General features: G+C 40.9%; 2 protein-coding genes across 2 annotated transcripts in view; one reads left to right on the top strand and one right to left on the bottom strand.

Moving 5' to 3' along the window:
• Positions 1-3,653, top strand: part of TMEM39A (transmembrane protein 39A) — a 37,144-nt gene extending 33,491 nt beyond the window's left edge. Inside the window, exon 9 of the mRNA XM_025375520.1 lies at positions 970-3,653. Coding sequence (XP_025231305.1) covers positions 970-1,203 — 234 coding nt within the window. The 3' untranslated portion in view covers positions 1,204-3,653. The remainder of the gene's footprint in view (positions 1-969) is intronic.
• An 11,818-nt stretch (positions 3,654-15,471) lies between these two features.
• ARHGAP31 (Rho GTPase activating protein 31) overlaps positions 15,472-22,278 on the bottom strand; it is a 124,334-nt gene continuing 117,527 nt past the window's right edge. The window contains exon 12 of the mRNA XM_025375519.1: positions 15,472-21,067. Within this exon, the coding sequence (XP_025231304.1) occupies positions 18,650-21,067 (2,418 nt within the window). The 3' untranslated portion in view covers positions 15,472-18,649. The remainder of the gene's footprint in view (positions 21,068-22,278) is intronic.

The following is a 22,278-nucleotide window of genomic DNA, read 5'->3' as shown; positions in this document are numbered from 1 at the left end:
AAGCTGTCAGGATAATTTGGCTTCATTCTGAGGTGTAAGCTCTGAGATCTAAGTTCCATTTAAATTAGTTCTTTTAGATCTGATCACTGCTGTTACTGTACTGTTTGTCTTCATCTAGATTTAGGATTAGACTGGTTAAACTGAACTGTTAATGTTCCTTTACAACTTGTGGCCTATATGTTTGTATTCATAACTTTGTATTAGAAAACCAGAATTTAGCCTTTTAGAGTGGAGAATTTAGTGGGAGTAAATATAGTAGTAAGCCCTATTTTTAGTCTAATTCTGACTCATTTTTCCTTCCTCCTTATCCTGTCTTTGTGTACCCTACTTCTCAATATCCAGAAAAAAATCAGTAATTAAACACACAGGTATATGGTGTAGAGGATTTCAGTAAGTGACCATGGTGGGTAAACAGTTTAAGGAAAAATTAAGAAACTATTATATTGATACTCGATTTGTAACCTCTCTTTTCCCCAAACTTCTCTAGTGTTGGTATTTATGTCTTAGTTTACAAGCCAAGAATGTTTTTTACATTTTTAAGTGGTTACATAAGTACCTATGTAATATCCTTAACTTTTGCCTCTTGACTTACAAAGCCTAAAATATTTCCTATTTGGTCCTTTATCCACCTCTGTCCTAGATAAATATACTTTCGTGTTTATCCTAAATAAAATCTATGCCTAAGATACAGTCTAAGAAAAATGTTTATAAGTAGTTTTCTTTTGGGCATAATCTCTTTTCGTGTCTCAGGGGCATTGAAATAAAACTTATTTCATTATTTCTTGGGCAAAAAGGAAAATGTTTCAGTCTTTATAGCAAGAAATAGCCTGATAGTAAATAAACAGATCTATTTGTTATTATATATGGGAACCTGTAAATATTAAATTATTTTAGAAAAATAAATGCAAGAATAACTACAGCCATTACTTTTCTATGAAATAACATTTTGCTTTTTTAACTTCCTTACAGTTCTTATTTCATCGACCATTAAGGCTGTTAAATCTGCTTATCCTTATTGAGGGCAGTGTCGTCTTCTATCAGCTCTATTCCTTGCTGCGGTCGGAGAAGTGGAACCACACACTTTCCATGGCTCTCATCCTCTTCTGCAACTACTATGTTTTATTTAAACTTCTCCGGGACAGAATAGTATTAGGCAGGGCATACTCCTACCCACTCAACAGTTATGAACTCAAGGCAAACTAAGCTGCCTCTCAACAATGAGGGAGAACTCAGATAAAAATATTTTCATACGTTCTATTTTTTTCTTGTGATTTTTATAAATATTTAAGATATTTTATATTTTGTATACTATTATGTTTTGAAAGTCGGGAAGGGTAAGGGATATTAAATGTATCCGTAAACAAGGTGATGTGATCTTTCATGTGTTAGTATATTTGAATAATATACATATGAGAGGTATGCCTGTCCAGTAAAGAGATTGATTTGTTTGTATGGCTCTGGAATAACTCATTCGTTTATGAACACATCTCATGTATTACTTGACACAGTACCTTTGGTATGTCTGCTTTCCTTTCAATCTTCATTATCTTTAGCCCTCAGCTGGCCAGTAATTATTGCTAAAGAAAGGGAGATCAGTGGAGTTGCCTACCAGCACCCATTCTCTTTTAGTTCAGCTGGCTAATAGTATTGGAATACATCGGGAAAAGAGTGGGTTAAAGTCCTAGGTGGGGTTCTCTTTGTTGCCTACTAGGAGGAAGCAGTAGGCTTCCTTTCTAAGATAGGGACTCAGCTGGTCTATTTTACCCTGTGACGTGTAAATATACTTTTGAATAAGCTACTATCCTGAGGCTCAGGGTTTTGCTGCCACTTTTCCTGTTTTTCCACTTCTGCTTCCAAAGATTTTCCTTTTAGTTGTTTGAAACAATACTTTGCAAGACAGGAAGTCTTTAGACTGCCCGCATTCGTGAAGGAGATGATGTGTGGCTAGATCAGTAGAAGAAGCTGAGTGCAAATGCCTTGTTGGCTAGAGTATCGGAAGGTTGAAAATTCCAGGTAACTGGGAGAATGGGCAAGTCCTCAGCTGAACAATCTTGGATGTAGTCTAGCAGCAACCCACCTACAGTGGCATTATGTTTGGAGTTACGAGGAGAAGTGAAAGATAAGAATTACCTACAGCTTTGTATTCAGATAATTTATATCCAAAATTTGTGTTTTAAATTTCATACTCCAGAACTTTTATGAGTATTAGCCCTTTAGGTTATGGGAGGTGATATACTTAGTCCATTGATATTGTCACTTGTCATCTAAATTTATGAGACCTTGTCTTAGAGAATCTAAAATATATTGTCTTATGTTTTCTGTGCTGAGTTTGGTTTGTTACACTCTGAAACTTCTGGTGAGACAAAATAAGACTTATGAAGTAAAAAGACCAATCATGTAGTTCACAAGCTGGCTCTGAAAATAATTCTTGCAGAAGAGTTCTGAAAGGTTTCACCAAAGGAAGCATTGTGAGGAGTGTGTATAAAACCAAGGTACCCAGTATCAGTTTATGTTTAAATTAATAATTGTTTCCTTAAATATTTTGATGCGTATACTTTTTTTTAAGTTAACATTATTTGGCATTCAGTCTGAGTCTGTTCAACCATTCAACAAAGATATATTAACCACTAGACACTATACTAGGCCCTGGGGATATAGCAGTGAATAAGAAATGCAAAGGTCCTACCTGCACAGAGCTTAAAATATGCATGGGGATGGGGGAGTTAGGTGGTGCAGAAAATACAGCAAATAAATTTATGTATAATGTAACATTCCCTGGTAGTAGTGATAAGTGCAGCAAAGGGAAAGCAGGGCAAGGAAATAGTGGTAGGAATGGCACTGCTAGAAGGCATCTTTGAGGAGATGATTTTTGAGCAAAGCAAAGCAAGACTGAATCATATAAATAGCTTTGGGGAGAATGCCATGTTACAGTAGCAGCAAGGGCACTGTTGGTATATTGGAAGAATAGCACGAAAATAAGTATATTAGTTAGTTGCTTTTTAAAGTAGTTCAGCCTAAATATAGTGGTTCTTGAGGTAGGGGTGAGAAGAATAGGGAATCTGCCATCTCTCTATGCTTTCCATAGGATCTTAAAGTATGCTTCTCTTAGCAACAAACATTTTGATGAGATTACTCAGTAGTTTAGAGCAAAATGGGTGGCATGGGCACAGAGATATCTCATCAAAATTGCCCCAAGTTGGCTGTAGCTTGGAAAAGTAACCCAGATAACCCTGATTAGAGATAACAGACCAGTCTTATAAACTGATATGATGCCCCTTCTGGCTTGATCTGTCTTGGTCCTGTCCTAAGGGAATAGCACAGAACCAGATACTGGTTTGGCTAAATAAATAAATGGATATAAGAAATAAATAAAAATAAATTTTGGCTAATGGAATTGCAAAGTTCCTCCTACCCTCACCTCCAGATATGGCAGCATAAGGGGCATAAGACCGTTTAGTTCAACGTGTTCTACACATTCCAGCTGTTTTTTTGTTTTTGTTTGTTTTGTTTTTGTAGGGGCCATGTTCATGGAAGAGAGAAAAATTACTAGTTACCTGGATATCCTATTATAGTTCATGTAACAGAAGGGACACCATATTTGCTCAGTGATAGTGGAAAAATGTGTAATCATTAAATAATGACCTTTTTTGTAATTATTTGTTGGGAAGTTAAAAATGTTTGTGGAAAGCATGGTTTAGCAAAAGTTCAGTTGGGTGGACTTGGATACTGGAAAAGGAAAGAAGGTACTTGACTAGTCTGGGTGGTCTAAGGTGGGTAAATAAATGAATAGAGGACGGCAGTTCACAGGAATGAGCATGACAGAAGTTTTCCTCAATATCCTATTTACTCTGATTCCATGTTTATATTCCTGATCCTCCTTTCCTTCCTGTCCCTATCAGTCACCACCACTGCCACCTGTTCTGCCGTTTCTCCCTTTTTTTTTTAATTAATTTTTTTAAAAATATCTATTAACTGAGCTAGCCAGGCATCTCATTTCTATGTACTGGGCAATTATATGCCAAACACTGGTGCTGGAGATAGTGATGTTCGAGTTCATTAACTAATAGAAGACAGACAAGTAAACCAATTGTCACACAAAGGTGTTCATTAATAGAAATATGTATGAGATATGTAATAGATATCAGATCTATTAAGAATCTTGAGTGTGAAGCTCAATAAAGTGCACTTTTCATAAGTACTTCAAATAAGCTGACAGATGTCTTGGGACTTTTGTAGACAGAAGATAGCTAATGAAAGATTTTAAGCTAAGAATAACTTACGATCCAATGGGTTGTAGTTCCCAAAGTAATCTCTAGGTCAGCAGCATCAGCATCACTTAACTGGAAACTTGTTAAAAATGGACATTTTCAAGCCCTACTCCACACCTGCTGAGTAAGAAACTACATGGAGCCCAGCAATCTGTTTTAACATGTTGTCCAGGTGATTTTTAGGAATGCTGAAGTTTGAGAACCACTGTCCTCTCTTAGACAACTTTGGCAGCAGTATGTAGAAGGTTTGGAGATGGGGCAATGTCGATGAGACTACAAGTAGGAGACTAGCCAACTCTTAAAAGTCCATGTAAGAGAAAATAAAAAAGAGCAAGACGGCAGAGTAGGAAGTCTCAGCCTCCACTTGCTTTCATAGAAAGTTCAGCTAGCAACTCCACAGACTAGAACATCTTTTTTAAAACCCCAACACTTAGAAACTAGTCTGAGACACTAGTATGGTCCATAAAGCTTAATGAAATCTGAATTCAAAGGGTAAGAACAGTCTCACTTTGACTATATTGCTCACTCCCTTCCCCCAAGTTGACATAATGCCAGATGAAGAATTCCCTAGGCCAACAGTTTATACAGGGGGAAAAGAAAACCAGATCCAGTTTCCCTAGCATTCCAAGATGCTTCCCAGGAAGCCCAGTCCGGTCTCATCTCATGAGAAGCACTAGGGGAAACCACATGGCTAGACTGCCTGGAATCAGGTAGAAACAAAGAAAGGAAGCAGAGGTAGTGAACAGCATGCAGATACTGGTGGACCTCTGTGTTCCTGCTTGGCTGAGGTGCCTGATCAAAGATATCAGCCAACCTCATAGCCCACCTGCAAGGCTGAGCTGGTGACCTTCAAAATTTGCACAGTGGGGGCTGAGTGTGGTGGCTCATGCCTGTAATCCCAGCACTTTGGGAGGCTGAGGTGGGTGGATCACTTGAGGTCGCTGAGTTCAAGACCAGCCTGTGAAACCCTGTCTCTACAAAAAATACAAAAATTAGCTGGGCATGGTGGCTCACGCCTGTAATCCCAACTACTCACGAGGCTGACACAGGAGAATTGCTTGAACTCGGGAGGCAGAGGTTGCAGTGAGCTGAGATTGTGCCACTACACTCCAGCCTGGGCGACAGAGCAAGACTCCATCTCAAAAAAAAAAAAAAAAAAAAAGGACAGTGGGAAGTACAATCTAGCCTGAGTGCCTACACTACTGGTCTTCCTGCCTAGCTTCAGAGCCAACTCCCAACAACCCTGCCAGGAAGGTAGATGCCTGCCTTTTATTTTGGAGAAGTGAAGGGGCTAGACCACCTTGACCTTAGAAGTCAAGCAGCAGCTCCACCAAGCCAAAAAGCACTTCCAATGACCCTGCCCAGGCAGAGACTTCCACCTCCACACATCCGGAAGAAGCAAAGTGGCTAGACCTGCTTAACTCCGGAGACCAAAAGCCACTGAACTCGGCCAAAATTTCACTCCATGGCTTCATCCTGATGGAAGCAACCCTTAATTGCACATTTCTAAGGAGTACAGCCTCTGGATACACATGTTATGAGTAGTGACTCTGCCTAACCTTGTAGCCCAGTCTACAGCCCTGCCCAATTGCAGGCCCCAAATATCAGAATTATCAGCCAGGCAGTACCAGAAGTGGCCAGTCTGACCAGAAGTCATTGCAATACCCAACCAGCAATTCCACTCAATACAGCAAAGGCAGTGGCCCAGTCAGCTAGAGAACTCACAAGAAGCTCTGCCTGCCTGGGGTTATCATCAGCTGATCCTTCCAGAATCATAGGATAGACTAAATAGTGAAGGGCTATCCCTGCCCAAGAACACCTGTAACGGCCAGAAGAGGGGGCTGTCTCCTCAAATGCACAGACAACAATACAAGAACATACAGATTACGAAGAATCAATCATGACACCTACAAAAGAAACTAACAAAGCTCCAATAATAGGCCCCAAAGAAATGGAGATTTATGAAATAACTGACAATTCAGAATAATACCCATAAAGAAGTTCAGTGAACTATTAATGTATATACAGATAAAAAATTTAATGAAATTTGAAAATGGTACACTAAAAAGAAAGTTGATAAATAGAAACAATAAGAATGGGATAGAAGTTCAAGAGACTGAAAAATTCAACAGAAAGCTTCAACAGCTGATTCAATCAAGAAGAATCAGAATATTTGAAATTATCTAGTTAGGAGCAAAAAAAAAAAAAAAAAAAAAAAGAAGAACAAAAGAATTTCTAAAAGCCTACAGATTATGGAACACCATCAAGAGACCAAATCTTCACATAATAGCAGCTGCAGAAGGAGAAGAAAGAGGTGCCTGAAAAGCATATTTAAAGGGGCCAAAAAGCATATTTAAAGAAATAACGGCTAAAAACTTCCTTAATCTGTGGTAGATGCCAACATCCAGGTATAGAAACTGCAGAGGTTTCCAACCAAATTCAACCCAAAGAGGAGTACACCACAACACATAATAAACTATCAAAAATCAAAGGCAAAAAATTTTGAGAGCATCAAGAGGCAAGAAACGTATCACATAAAAAGGAGTGCCATACAACCATTGGCAGAGTTCTCAGCATAAACCCTGCAGGCCAGGAGAGATTAGGATAAATTCAAAGTGCACAAGAGAACAACTGCCAACCAACAATACTTTATCCAGCAAAGCTGTCTTTCATAAATGAGGGAGAAGTAAAAAAAAAAAAAAAAAAAAAAAAGTTTGTTTTCCCAGACAAACAAAAGCTAAAGGAATTCATCATCACTAGACCTGCCTTGTAGTTGTAGGAATTGCTAAATGGAATTACTTAAACTGAAACAAAAAACTGGTAATTAATAACATGAAACATGCACAAAACTCAAACGTATAAATAAAGCAGAGCCCATTCAGAATACTATTGGATTGTAATGATGGTGTAAAAGTATAGAGTTATATGCAAAGTTAAGTAGTTATAAGCTTGAAATAGGTGGTTGTAAGTATAAGATGTTCCATGTAAGCCTAATGGTAACCACAAAGCAAAAATCTTTAGAAGCACAAAGCAAAAATATCAAAGCATACTCCTATAGAAAACAAACCACAAAGGAATACAGCAAGAGAGGAGGAAATGAAGTATGTACAAAACAATCAGAAACAACTAACAAAATGACTGCAGTAAGTCCTTACCTAGCAACAATTGAATGTCAATGGATTAATTTCTCCAATAAAAAGACATAGAGTGGCTGAATGGATAAAATAAGACCTAACTATATGCTGCCTACAAGAGACTCACCTCACTTTTAGACATAGACTGAAAGTGAAGGGATAGAAAATAATACTCCACACAAATGGAAACCAAAAGACAGTAGGATGGCTATACTTATATCAGACAACATAGACTTTAAGTCGAAAACTCTGGAAAAAAGAAAAACATAAAGAAGGACATCATATGATAAAAGGGTCAATTCATCAAGAAGACATAACAATTGTAAATTTATATGCACTCAATATTGAAGTACCTAAATATATAGCACAAATATTAGAGTATCTGAAGGGAGAGATGGATTACAACACAAGAATAGTAGGGGATTTCAGTACCCCATCTCAACAATGGACAGAGTGTCCAAACAGAATAAGGAAGCATTAGACTTGAGCAACACTGGACCAAATGGACCTAACAGACATATACAGAACATTCCATCTAATAGCAACAGAATACACACTCTCAAGTGCATACAGAGCATTCAACAGAATAGATCACATGTTAGGGCACAAAAAAGCCTCAGCAAATTTAAGAAGACTGAAATTATATCAAATATCTTTTCCCATCACAAATTATATCAAATATCTTTTCATTCCAATGGTATGAAATGAGAAAAGAATACCAAGAGGAATTTTGGAGAATTCACAAATACATGGATATTAACATTCTCCTGAACAACCAATGAATGGGTCAATGAAGAAATTCAAGGGAAAATTTTAAAGGATCTTGAGACAAAAGTGGAAACACAACATATTAAAACTTATGGGATACAGCAAAAGCAGTTCTAAGAATAAAGTTTATAGCAATAAATGCCTACATCAAAAAAGAAGTTCTCAAATAAACAACCTAACATTATACCTCAAAGAACTAGAAAAAGAACAAATTAAGCCCAAAGTTAGCAGAAGGAAGGAAATAATTATGATCATAGCAGAAATAAATGAGATAGAAAGGCAATACAAAAGACCAATGGAAAAAAAAGCTGCTTTTTTGAAAAGATAAAATTGACAAACCTTTAGCTAGGCTAAGAAAAAAAGAATAGATCAAATAAATAAATTCACAAATGAAAGAAAGGACATTACAGCTGATACCCCAGAAATAAAAAGGATCATGAAAGACTACTATAAACAAATGCCAATAAATTGGAATATCTACAATAAATGGATAAATCCTTAGATGCGTGTAATCCCAAGACCAAATAATGAAGAAATAGAAAAATCTGAACAGACCAATAACAAGTAAGGAGATTGAATCAGTAATAAAAAGTCTGTCATCAAAGTAAAACCCAAGACCTGATGAGTTCACAGCTTAATTCTACCAAACATTTAAAGAATTAATACCAATCTTGCTCAAACCCTTCCAAAAAAAATTGGGAAAGGAGGGAGTACTTCCAAGCTCTTTTTGTGAGGGCAGCATTACCCTAATACTAATGCCAGACAAGGAAATTACAAGAAAATAAAATTACAGGCCAATAACCTTGATGAACATAGAAGCAAAAATCCTCAACAAAATACTAGCAAACTGAATTCAACAACATATTAAAAGGATTATCCACGATGATCAAGTGGAATTTATCCCTGGTATATGAGGATGGTTAACTTATGCAAATCAATACATGTAACACATCACATTAACAGAATGAAGGACAAAATCTATATGATCATCTCATTAGATGAAGAAAAAGCATTTGACAAAATTCAACATCCTTTTATGATAATAACTCTCACTAAAATAAGGAATAGAAGGGATGTACCTCAATACAGTGAAGGCCACATATGAGAAGCCCATAGTTAACATACTGGATGATGGAAAATTGAAAGCCTTTCCTCTAAGATCTGGAACAACATGAGGATGCTCACTCTTGCCATTTCTAGATTATACAGTATTGGAAATCTTTGCCTGAGCAATTAGGCAAGAGAAAGAAATAAATAGCACACAAATAGAAAGGAACAAGCGAAATTGTCAGTTTGCTGAAATGACATAATCTTATATGTATCTTATATATAGAAAATCCAACAGTCTCCACCAAAAAAAACTGTTGGAACTAATAAATACAGTAATGTTGCAGGATCCAAAACTGACACACAAAATCAGTAGCATTTCTATACACTAACAACAAACTATCTGAAAAGAAATCAAGAGAACAATCCCACTTACAACAGCTACAAAAAGAAATACTTAGGAATAAATTTAACCAATGACTTGAAAGACCTGTACACCAAAAACTATAAAATGTTAGTGAAATAAATTGAAGATGATACAAATAAGTGGAAAGAGTTCTTGTGTTTATAGGGTGGAAGAATCAATATTGTTAAAATGTTCACACTACCCAAAGTAATCTAAAGATTTAGCACAATCCCTATCAAGATTCTAATGTCATTTTTATAGAAATAGAAAAAATATTCCTAAAATTCATACAAAACCACAAACACCCCCAAATGGCCAAGGCAATCAAGCAAAAAGAACACACCTAGAGATGCCACACTACTTGATTTCAAACTATACTACAAAGCTATAACAATTAAAACAGTACAGTACTGGCAAAAATAGACCCCTTGACCAATGGAATAGAATAGGGAGTCCAGAAACGAACCCACACATGTACAATCAGTTGATTTTACAAAGGTTCCAAGAATGCCCAATGGGAAAAGAGTAGTCTAATAGGTGGTATTGGGAAAACTGGATATCCACATGCAGAAGAATGAAATTGAACTCTTATCTCACACCATATACAAAAATCAACCTAAAATAGATTAAGAGATGTGAATGTAGAACCTGAAACTATAAAACCACCAACCCCATCTCTACTAAAAATACACACACACACACACACACACACAAATTAGCCAGGCGTGGTGGTGGTTACCTGTAGTCCCAGCTACTCTGGAGGCTGGGGCAGGAGAATGGTGTGAACCCGGGAGGCAGAGCTTGCAGTGAGCCGAGATCACGCCACTGCACTACAGCCTCGGCAACAGAGCGAGACTCCATCTCAAAAAAAAAAAAAAAAAAAGAAGAAGAAGAAGAAGAAGAAGAAAACATAGGAGGAAAACTACATGACACTGATCTGCGCAATGATTTTTTGGATTTGATCCTAAAAGCACAGGCAACAAAAGCAAAAACAGACAAATGGGATTACATCAAACTAAAAAGATTCTGCACCAAAAAGGAAACAATTAACGGAGTTACAATTGGAAACAATTAACTGCACCACAAAAGGAAACAATTAACAGGAAACAATGAACAGCAGAGACAACCTATATATTGGGAAAAAATTTCTGCAAGCTATACACCCAATGGAGAGTTAATCTCCATAATATATAAGGAGCTCAAACAACTCAATTATAAGAAAACAAAAACTGAATTAAAAAATAGGCAAGGGATCAAAATAGATATTTTTCAAAGAAGAACTGCAAATGGCCAATAGACATATGAAAAATTGCTCAATATTGTTAATAGAGAAGTGCAAATTAAAACTACAACAAGAGATCACTACACTTTTCAGAATGAGTGGGATGGTAGTTACAGAGGCTGGGGAGGTGATAGTCAAAGTGTACAAAGTCTCAGAAAGAATATGGTCTTTTTTTTTTAGTTCTATTGCACAGCATGGTGAATACAGTTAATGGAGTATTACATATTTCAAAATTGCTGAGAATAAATTCCAAATGTTCTCACCACAAAAATTTTAACCAGCTCAATTTAATTATTTAACATTATATTCATAAATCATAATATCAGTTTGTACCCCCAATGAAAGTATGCAGTTGTATAATTTCAATTCCCATGGAAGAGAAAATAGTGGGGAGGTGGGTCACCAGTGTGAAGGTGGTAGAAGCAGCTATGGGCATACATAAGACAGTGCGGGGAAAGCATATGAAGTGAAAAGGTAAAGAAGGACAGAATTCTGGCGAATAATCACTTTCAAGAAAACTTGTTTTGGGGAGACAGAGTCTTGCTCTGTTGCCCAGGCTCAGGTGATTCTCCTACCTCAGCCTCCTGAGTACTTGGGACTACAGGCGTGCGCCACCGTGCCCGGCTAATTTATTTATTTTTTATTATTATTATTATTTTGTAGAGATGGGGTCTTCCTGTGTTGCCCAGTCCAGTCTTGAATTCCTTGGCTCAAGCAATCCTCTTGCCTTGGCCTCCCAAAGTGCTGGGATTGCAGGAATAAGCCACAGTGCCCGGCCAGGAAGAGGAACCTTTTAAGTGAACAAAGCTAAGAAAATGAAATGACCATGGAAGGAGGCAAAGCAGAGAGAGTTTCAAAAGAGGCATGATCAATAAGATCACATATAACAGGGAAGTCTAGAGACTGAGAAGTGAATGTTGGATTTGAATATGAAAGACTACTGGTGACGTTAGCAATAGAGATTTTACTGGAGCTATGCGGGCTGAGGTCAGGCTGCAGTTGGTCCAGAATAGTGAATTGTAATGAAGAAGTATAAATTGCGCACTGATGACACTGATGACTCTTCCAAGAACCTAGACACAAGGTGGTAAAGGTGGACAGAATTGAGGAAGACTTTTGTTTAAGATAGAATAGGCTTTGGCTGAATACACAGGGAAGAATAGTGGATGTCAGGAGACTGGGAACACAGAAGCCTGGGAGCTCTTGGAAAGAGGGGCAACAATTCCTCTGAACTAGAAGGGAGGTTAGGTCCACACATATACAGGTAAGGGGAAATAGCAGTGTGAGCTTGAATAAAGATGTCTGATACTATAAACTTATGAAGAAATAACAGTTATTTGTTTGTGGGGAAGAAAGAGTTGTATAGGAGAGAGTCAAGAATAGTGGAATAGCCATTGTGGGTTGTGGAACAGCCGTTGTAGGTTTTGGAAATGAGGCTGCTGTTGAGGCGGTGGACCACAAATATCTAAAAGCTCTTATATTATGGTTGTATTGTTTTCTCTAATCTAATCCACAGACACAGTTAAAGGGCAGAGATGTGTGATAAGGGTCCAGGTTCCAGGTTGAAGGTTTGTCAAGCAGGTGTGGCTAAAGGACTAGTGGTTAAGGGAGTTAATGGTCCTAGTGAGAACAATGGGGATGATGCACCTTAGGTCTGGAAAGGCTAGGGAAGGAATTATGAAGTGTGGTGGGAGTGCTGTCTATCAGAGGAGGTTGTGGGGGCAGGCATGGTAATCTTGCACAAATACAAGGAATAAAGTAGTAAGGCTAGAGAAAGTTCTGAAAAAGGAAAATGAGAATTTAGGATCACAAAATTCTCTATTGTGAAATAGCCTGATGTGTAACCCTAGAAGCATATGCTCAAAACTGAGTAGATGTAAAAAGCTGTAAGCAGTTATGGCAAGGGTACTGGGTGGGCTTTCCTCTAAAACACTGAAGTCATCCAGGATGATGGTGGGACATGAGGTAGAAGGAAACGGAGATTGGTACCCAAGACTGGGGAATCTGGGACATTCACTATAATCATGGCCACAAATGATAAAAGTTGAAATAGTTGGATCCACACATTTTGGTAATGAGGGATTTTTGTATGGGATGGGAAGAAGCAATGGTGCAGAAGCAGAAGTGAGGACTTGGGAGAACGTCCTCTGACCATTCGTATAAGTCTCATAATATGGGCGCATGTGCACGTGTGCAGCCTTTTGTGGAGGGAAGGAAACGTTCTCACATGAGTTTTCTTGAAGTTCAGGAAGTGGCAACAATATTCAGTGAAGAGACTGGGACTGCAGGGGAGTTTATAAGGAGAGAGTGACTCCAGAGAACAGTGGGAAAGACTGGAAGTGAGGGGAACTGTGTGTTGGAGTGGGGTTGGGGGAAGTTCAGGAGAAAAACCAGAGTGTGACGATCCAGGAGTATATAGGAGAAAAAGGCATTTAGGGCAGTAGTGAAGGATAGCAGGAGCAGGCCTGAGTAGTGTAAGGTTCTAAATAGAAAGTTGTTGCCAAAATGGTAGTGTTTTCAACCCGTTGGCAATGAAAGGGGAAATATCACTGCAAATATTTCACTGCAAATATCACTAGGTTGTGAACCTAGGTTGTATGATTGTTCACCTCCCCCTCCCCACCTTTTTGGTCATACATATAACAGGATATATGCCAGGACAACAAATGTTTGCCTTTCCCCCTGGAGCATCAATAATATAATTACTCAAATAAAAGAAGAGTCCCCTTTGATTGATTCAAGTAATAGAAAAATTGAGTTCACATCTGTGCAGGTGGACCCATGTGCCTCCATAAGCTGTGGAGTTCTGAGAAGCAAGGAGCTTTTATTCTTCTCATTTCTCATTATGATATCCTGGACTCACACTGGGTTTCCTGAGTGACATGACTATGTGTTTGCAACAGTAAGAGGGTGAAGTTGCAAACATCTGGCAATTATTACTATGTAGAATAACAAAAACAACAAAAATGTACGGTAGCAAATCATCACGGACTTTTTTGGTGAGATCAAACATTGAAGTAACAAAAAATGACATCAAACAGAACAAACTGAACCAATGAGCCTGCTGCACATAATCTACTTTTCTGATTATTGATTTTGGTGACTCCATGTCCTCCTCTAGCTCATAGTTCCATCATAAGCATTATATTTTATATCATTTATTAGAGTATTTTTTAAAGCATAACAATCTGTTTTAATTACACTTAAATGTCTCTATGGATAGTTTTAATATTTATATTTTTAATCACTAGAATTACATTTTGATTACATCTTTGGAAACGTATTTGTAGAGCTTAAAACACAGCTGAAATCATGTGGCTTTCCAATACACTCCTTTGAAAAAAGTGCTTTACTTTGCAGAATTATAAGCCAGAAAGTACTATGGCATTAAGTTATTGCAAAGCATTGTGATTTATCCAGTAAAACACATGGCTTTGGACTTTGTAAGCTTCTTATATTTAGCTACATCCTCCTTACCCTCACAGAAAAGTAATCTGCATTATTAATGTACCTCAAGATTACTAAATGATCTACACAGTAGCCAGCCAATCTGTGGTGGCCCCCAATTTTATGCTATCTGTACTGGCACTGATTTCAGGCAATCACCCTTCCACCATTGCCCCCTCCTCTCCATGCCTGGACAGATGCTTGCTCCCTCTTCTGGCCTTGTTTTGCTAGGAAAGGTTTTGGTAATAGAGCACATTCTTTGTCATGTCACATTTTGAGCTGACCTTCCTGCTGGACAAGTCTAAAATCATACTCTTAGCAACACTTAACCCTAAGACTCATGTGGTCATCAGATTGGACTGGCCATGGTAGAATGTGGCCCAAATAAATCCTGGTGGGAACTGGACTTACTGTGAACTTCTCCCACTCTAATACTGGACAAAATAATTGTATGCTCCCCAGTATCTCTTCACGCAGGAATGCAAGGTGCCTGTGTAGACAAATGACTGTCCCATCCAATTTTAGCCACATGTGATTATCATATGCCAAACACTGACAAGAACAATTTATCTTGAAATGAACAGTTTATCTTCAGCCTACTGCTTCATCATTAACTAGGAGTTAACCTGCTTTGTGATGACAGAAGTCTCTAAAATTCCCTTTTCAAGCGGTACGGAATACTGATGTTACCTGGCTCATTTGCAGAGATCTCACACTTCGCCAAATCAATTATGACCACACGAAACCTCCAAACTACTTATTCTAACCTAGTTGCCACTTTCTAGTTTTCTAAGTCAAAGCAAATTTCTCAAACACCTGAGTGCCTCACTGGGATGTTCTATTGGATTTGCAATTGTGTTCAATTTGATTATTTGAAGTCAGTAGGTCACTTGAATACCATCGACTATCCTATTAAAAGATGCTGGTTCCCACACGTTTTTCCTCTTCTGCTTTTGTTTGGCAACTTAATGGTTCTCAACCTTGCTCCTGGTTGTTTATGGGGGTGTTTGATTTGCTGCCATCCCTCTCCCTTTTTCACTAGACTCTTGAACGATTTGGGAGTGCTAAGGTACCCACTGCACTACTACCAAGCTCCCGATAAATATTTGTTGAGGAGGATGACATTTACATTTTTTATGTCCTCAGAGTCTAGAATTTTGATTTGGACAGTATTTTGAATTTTAGGGTTTAGATTGTTAGGTGTCTTAATGGGATTCTTGTTCAGATCTCTTCATATTCCAAGTGTAGCAGAAAATGTAGGTTACTATTTTCTTCAGCAACCACTAATGCTGAAAGAAAACAACAGTACATGCATGGGTTTCACCTCCAATTCATCATTTAACATCAGCCACCCCCATTTTGAGGACTGATAGCTGATTTGAAGGAGCCCTCTGAGAATTTGATTCCATAGCCCTTTCTAGGGCACCAGGTAAATCCTCCTAAAAACAGCAGCTCCTGTTCTGTCCCCTCCTGAATGGAAGCAGACTATTTGATTCCCATCCAGCCATTCTCAGGGAGTTCTTTTCTCAGAGACTCAAATGAGTGGTGAAATAGGCAATCAATCCCAGAGCATTTGGGGGAACAATTTGGGGAGGAAATATGAGTTTTCTTTCTTTCGAATGGAATTTTATCAGTGTCAGGCTAGCCCAGACCACAGGAAGTTGACGAATGCCTTTGTGACGGCTGGCAGGCTGGGCGAGAGTCAAAGCGGAGGTCCGCACTTGAGCAGCAGGACGCTGACTGAGAAGGTGAGTCAGTTTCTAAGGTCTTCCGGACTTGACTGGCAAGGAAAGCTGACAGTAGGGACTATCTCCACAGCTGTCAGTGTGTCTCATGATGACATCCACAGAATTGTGTTCCTGAAGGTGATGCTATAAATGTCAGAGTCTAAAAGATCTTGCAACCATTTTATAAATCCACACAGGCACCTCAACCCTTAGAACTGAAGTCACTTGTTAATATGTAAATGGTGACTTCTCAGTCTATCCACAAATAAAAATATATCTTATAAATGTTATCAAACATTTAAAATAATCATAAAATAGTTTACATATTTCATTATTTGGCTCAGAGTTCTGATGGTGAAGCAAAGTGCAGCTCTTTCCCTCCCTCACATTCTAACTGGAACGTGGTCCTTATCAAAGCGTGAACACCGCAGGGGCACTGAGGCTGACATAAAACCTATCTGCCACATTTTCTGATAAGGCAGGAATGTACTTCTCAGATCTCTTGAACATGGCCTTTCTCATCTGTCACAACTCTATTTCTTGACTTTCTGGCCAAGGGGAAAAATACTATATTCTAGGACTTTTCTTTCAGGTTCATATCTCATTGGCTGTTGGTCCAATGTCTTGCTCACCCAATGAGGCCAAAACACTGATGAAATGCCTTGCTCACTCAGTGCTCTCGGAAGGCAGAACTCATCAGCTGACTTGCCAGTTACCCTCGTCACAGACACTGGCTTAAAAGGTACAGAACAAGATTTCAAAACTGTAAGGTTTATCAGGGAGGAAGGGAGGGAGGAAGGGAGAGGGAGGAGAGAAAGAGAGAGAGGAATATGTATCTGTTGCAGGGAATCAGCTCCCAATTTCTCAATGGAGGAGGTAACTTCATCTCAGCCCCCACTAAGCCCAGAACCACCCTTGGTTGTGATGTCCCAGCCCTTAGAGAAATTTCTGCAATGACTGAGCTTCTGGACAGAATTCAGCCAGGCTTGAACCTGAGAAGAGATGCCCTGTGAAGTCCTTTTTTGGGCAGCACCAAAAATCTGCCAGCAGGTATATTAGTTCTCCTTTCTCTCGCCAGCTGGAAAGGAAAGACCCATTGAAAGTTATACATAATTGAAAAGAAAATCAGATTGGTTTATTGCTTCTGCTTGTATACAGAGTTGAAGAGCAAGTTTGAGTGAGTGCCTAGAGTGGGCGGTGGATGAGGGGAATTATGGAAGGGAGAGGGGTTCCTCAAGTCTGTTATTTTTAAAGAGATGGGGTCTCGCTGTGTTGCCCAGGCTGGTCTTGAACTCCTGGGCTCAAGCAATCCACCCATCTCAGACTCCCAGAGTGTTGGGATTACAGATGTGAGGCACCGCACCTGGCCTCAAATCTGTTCTTGAGCAGTGGAGAGGAATGGAGAAAGGAAGGGACCCATTGGCTAAAATAAAATACATTTTTAAGAAGGGCAACTCTCAGTGAGTGGTTGTGATGATCACCCTGCTAGGGCTCTTCCCTCTCCTCCTGGAGCTCCTCCCTTCATTCTCTCCTGTACTGCTGGGCCCAGCCTAGTGTGGAAGAAGAGTAAAGCTGAGCTAGAAGTGTTTTCTGCTAGTGCCCCACCAATTTAAACACATTACATTTGGAGTGTAGTTCTGCCTTTGTGTGAGGCTTTTATCTATGATGACATCCTGTTCTTGGACTCTTGATACTGTAAAGAAAGCAGATGCCTTCACTTCACGATTGCATACCTAAATGAAGATTTAGTACATTTCATTATGGTAAACCTCAGCTCAGCCTCCACCCTGCGCAGCTACTGGATTTATAAATTACAGTCCAGTACAGTGGCAGTTGGGGCCCCAAATTACTAAAAGCCAGAGCCAGGAAATCTTCTTGGATTGTGCCAGTCTCAGAGTTTGCTCTTGATTCTGATTTTCTATGCTGGTATATGGAAATTATCTTGGACAGGTCTCCAGGGATTCCAGGGAAAGAGCATGGGTAAGAGTGGGTAAGCTCACCCACCTGGATATCTAAGTGCACGTTAGTTTGCATTTCCAAATCCACTTCTAATTTGGATAGTACACTTTACAAAGCTTATTAGAAAACTGGTCTAAAAGAACACGTTTTAAAGAGCATTAAAAAGCATGAAGAGGAGGCCTTCTAACCCCAATAGCAACATTTTGAGGTTTGACACAGCAAGAGATTTTTCTTTCTTTCAAAGAACATTATTTCTTTCTTTCAAAGGACAGCCAGCTCTCAAGAGTAATAGCTAAAAGAAATAGGGGAGCAATCCGACTCATATACAAGCTCCAAAGTTCATTGGAGGTAAGCATTCCATCCTCTCCCCTTACCTAACCTTCTCTCACTTGCTCACACAGACTTAACTAAATTTCATCTCTCGTTTTTTCCCTTGACCACTCTTCTGGCAAATGGACTAATTAATAAGTGGTCAAAAGGCTGAAGAAAGAGAAGTCAGAGGCCAAAATAGGCCCAAACTTGATAACCTGTGCCTGGAATATGGCAAGCTGGCCCTGTAATAACTTCCAGATGAATCAGGTATTTTTCAGACACCAGCAGGTGAACTGAAATCATTCTATTTGCCTCCCACTTCTTCCATCCAGAATTACTGATCTCCGCTGGGGCTGGTAAAAACAGCTAGTTGAGGTCTCTAGTCTCTGGCCATTCTTAGGGATGGTCATTTTATTCCTAAGTGTAACCCCTTCTGGTGTGACCCATGTGTTTTCTGCCAACTCTCCACAAAGAAGGCCAGGGGAAACTGTCTGGGTGGGACTTCTGATAGGGGACAGCAGGACCTTGGAATCTGTCACTGTGGATGAGGGGGGCAGGTGGTCCATAATGGGGAAAGGAGGACTGAATAAGATTAGGCTCTGAGGTCTTCCTGGCCTTGACCTGTGGAAAGGCTTAGAACCCCCAGATGGTCGCTCTAGTTTTGAAGAAAGAAGGTTGTCCCCAGATGGCTCTGTCTCTGACATGCGCTTTCTGCATTGCACTGTTGCGTCCTGGGTGGAGAGCAGGTTCGATGAGCCTGGTTCTGGAGAAAGGGTGGGCCCCTCGCACACGCAGGGTGCAGTGGCATCCACTGGTGAGGACTTAACGGTTCCGGGATCGTGCTTTGGTTTTTCTTCCTTTGGGCTTTCCAGGGAAGAGGGAGAATCATCTTTGGCAAGTTTCTGAGTGCTCCCACTGGTTGAGTTGGCTTCCTCTTGGCTCCTCTCCAGAGGCTGAACCCCACTCTCCCCTGAGCTCTGAGAGGGCAGGGGCTGTGGGATCTGGGTGTACTGAATCTTGGGAGGGATGACTGGGACCGCCCTGGCCTGGCACATTTTGACCATGAAGGAGGTTCTCACAGCTGACACACTCACAGGAGCTGAGTTACGGCGGCCTGTCAGTGCATGAGCAACCATGTCCAGGTCCTGAGGGTCCTGGGGGTCCTGGGAGTAAACCCTCCAGGGGTCTGCTTTACAGTAAGATGAGGTCATCCATGTGACCTTCGGGTCTCCCGGCTCAGAGACCTGCATTCCAGGTGAACTAAATGAGGCCACATTCTCAAACCAGAAGAGGTCAGCAATGGGAATGGCAGGGTCCAAGTTGAGGGAAGAAGGCCTGTTTTTCCCTTTTGGGGGCCCACACTCTGTGCTCTTCAGCTGTAACTTTGTGGGGTGCTCTCCAGGTGAAGGGCTGTCCTGCATGCTGGGTGAAGTCTCCTTGCTGCTCTCTGGCCCAGGAACATCACCTTGCCTAATCTGTGGCCTGCTGTGCCCCAGGTGTGTCCCCAGTTCCTTTCCCTCTGCTAGGCTGATGGGGCTGGTCTCTGCTGGCTTGGGTTGCACACCACGTGGTCCCTTCTGGTTGGGAAGAGCCTCTGCCCCTTTCAGGCCAGAGAACTCTCTGAAGGACCTCAGGGCTTTCTCATCCCACCCAGTAATCTCTCTCCTGGGTGCCTGGGGCTGAAGAGGGTCAGAATTCCTCTCTGTTTCAAGATTAGCACAACTGCTGGAGGAGGGAACCTCGAGAATCCACTGGCTTTTAACCGTGGGTTTACTGTCTAGAGAATGGCTCTGGCGAAGGCTGGGCCTGTGGGAAAGCCTCTTCTCCAATTGGTGACCCTGAAGGCCCCGTACCTGGGCCTCGTGCGCGTCTTTCAGGGTGGGAGAGTGAAGGGGACTCGTCACCCACTGGGGTTCCTCCCAGGGCTCCACCATCTCCAGGCCATGCTGGGCAATGTCTGTCACAGTGTCATCTTCGTCACAGTCTGAAGGCTCCTGTACTGAATGGGTTACATCCTCCTCTCCTTGTGAGGTGATCTCAACCTCCCTGGTTGGGCCTGGAAGCCCACAGCCTTTCCCCTCGGAAGCAACATTCTTTGAATTTTGCTTGTCACTGTGTCTTGGGGTGGCCTCCTCTCCCTGACACCGGTTAGAGATCTCAGGGCTGTCTTGGGACTTCTGCTGGTCTATGTAGGGATTTGTCCTCAATTTCCTGGATGAGTCTTCTCTTTCCGGGCTGCCCTTTGAAAGCAGGACTGGAGGTGACTCCTCCAGAGGAGTTGGAGGGGGAGGAGCAGGTGGGAGTGGAGGAGACAGATTCCCTGGGCCTCCTACTTCCACTGTTGCTTGTGGAGATGCCGTCTCAAACGGAACTATTTCCAGAGGAGCCAGGCTGGCGAGGTCTGGGTGCACGCCCTGCTCAGGCTCCGGCTTCTCTCTACTGGCTGCTGTGGAAGCCCCCTGTGTGCTCTGATTGGCTGGATCCCTAGTCCACACCTCCAGAGGGGAGGAGACTGGAGCCGGGAAGGAGCCACAAGGCAAGCTCCCAGAAGGCTCTGGGGGAATAAAGGGCCCCAGACTCGACTCAAGAATAGGCTGAATTGGGCTGGTCTTCAGAGCAGGAGGTGGCAACGATGAGAGCTCCTCCTCAGATTCAATGATTTTCAGCTCCTGTTGAATCTCGGGCCAGATCAGGACATTGGCCAGATCATCTTCATCCTGAAAAACATCAATAAACTGATTGTCTTAGAACCAAGTACTCTGGGTGCTGACATCAGCATTTCCAGTGAGAGGGAAAAGACTGGCAGCGCCAGCCTGTGCCAGTTCAGCAAATACAGGATGCAGCACTGATAATACCTGTGGCTATCTGAGTGCTCACCATGCACCATCACATACTTTAGCTGTATCTTGTGTGATTTTCCCAACAACTCTAGGAGATAAACACTACTATAATTACCCATTTTATAGATGAGAGGTCTAGGTTCAAATAGATTAAACAATTTACCTAAGTCATACGGCAGCACACCAGGATTGAAATCCAGTTCTGTCTGCACCAGAACGTAAGTACCTAATCTCTATGCACTGTTGCCTTATAAAACAACAAAAACCCTGGTCTCATTTAACTTCAGGTTCACTAGAAGGCACACAAGGATGAGAGTCTTCCAGTGGAATGAAAATGTTAAGTCTTACCCTGACACCTGCTTTCCAAATAAGTAAACATAGTTCTTTTTTAATTTTTTTTTTTTTTTTTTTTTGGAGACAGAGTCTTGCACTGTCATCCAGGCTGGAGTGCAATGGCGTGATCTCGGCTCACTGCAACCTCCACCTCCTGGGTTCACGTGATTTTCCTACCTCAGACTCCCTACTAGCTGGGATTACAGGTGCACACCACCACATCTGGCTAAGTTTTTGTATTTTTAGTAGAGATGGTGTTTCACCATGTTGGCCAGACTGGTCTCAAACTCCTGACCTTGTGATTCATCCACCTTGGCCTCCCCAAGTGCTGGAATTAACAGGCGTGAGTCACCACGCCCAGCCTTTAATGTTATTTTTTGAGACAGAGTCTCGCTCTGTTGCCCTGGATGGAGTGCAGTGGTGTGATCTTGGCTCACTGCAGCCTCCACCTCCTGGGTTTAAGCAATTCTCCTGCCTCAGCCTCCTAAGTAGCTGAGATTACAGGCCTGTGCCACCCGGCTAATTTTTGTATTTTTAGTAGAGATGAGGTTTTACCATGTTGCCAGGCTGGTCTCAAACTCCTGGGCTCAAGTAATTTGCCCACCTAGGCCCCTCCAAAAGTGCTGGGATTACAGGTGTGAGCCACCATGCCCAGTCTCTTTTTTCTTATTACCAAGGAATATACATTTCACATGGAAAAAATTTAAATACGTATTAAAATAAAGGAAAATACAAAGACACCAAATCATATATCC

Source organism: Theropithecus gelada, chromosome 2 (genome assembly GCF_003255815.1).
Source record: "Theropithecus gelada isolate Dixy chromosome 2, Tgel_1.0, whole genome shotgun sequence".
Lineage (NCBI taxonomy): Eukaryota > Metazoa > Chordata > Mammalia > Primates > Cercopithecidae > Theropithecus > Theropithecus gelada.
The sequence above is the reverse complement of the archived record's forward strand: the minus strand, read 5'-3'. Positions and strand labels throughout refer to the sequence as shown.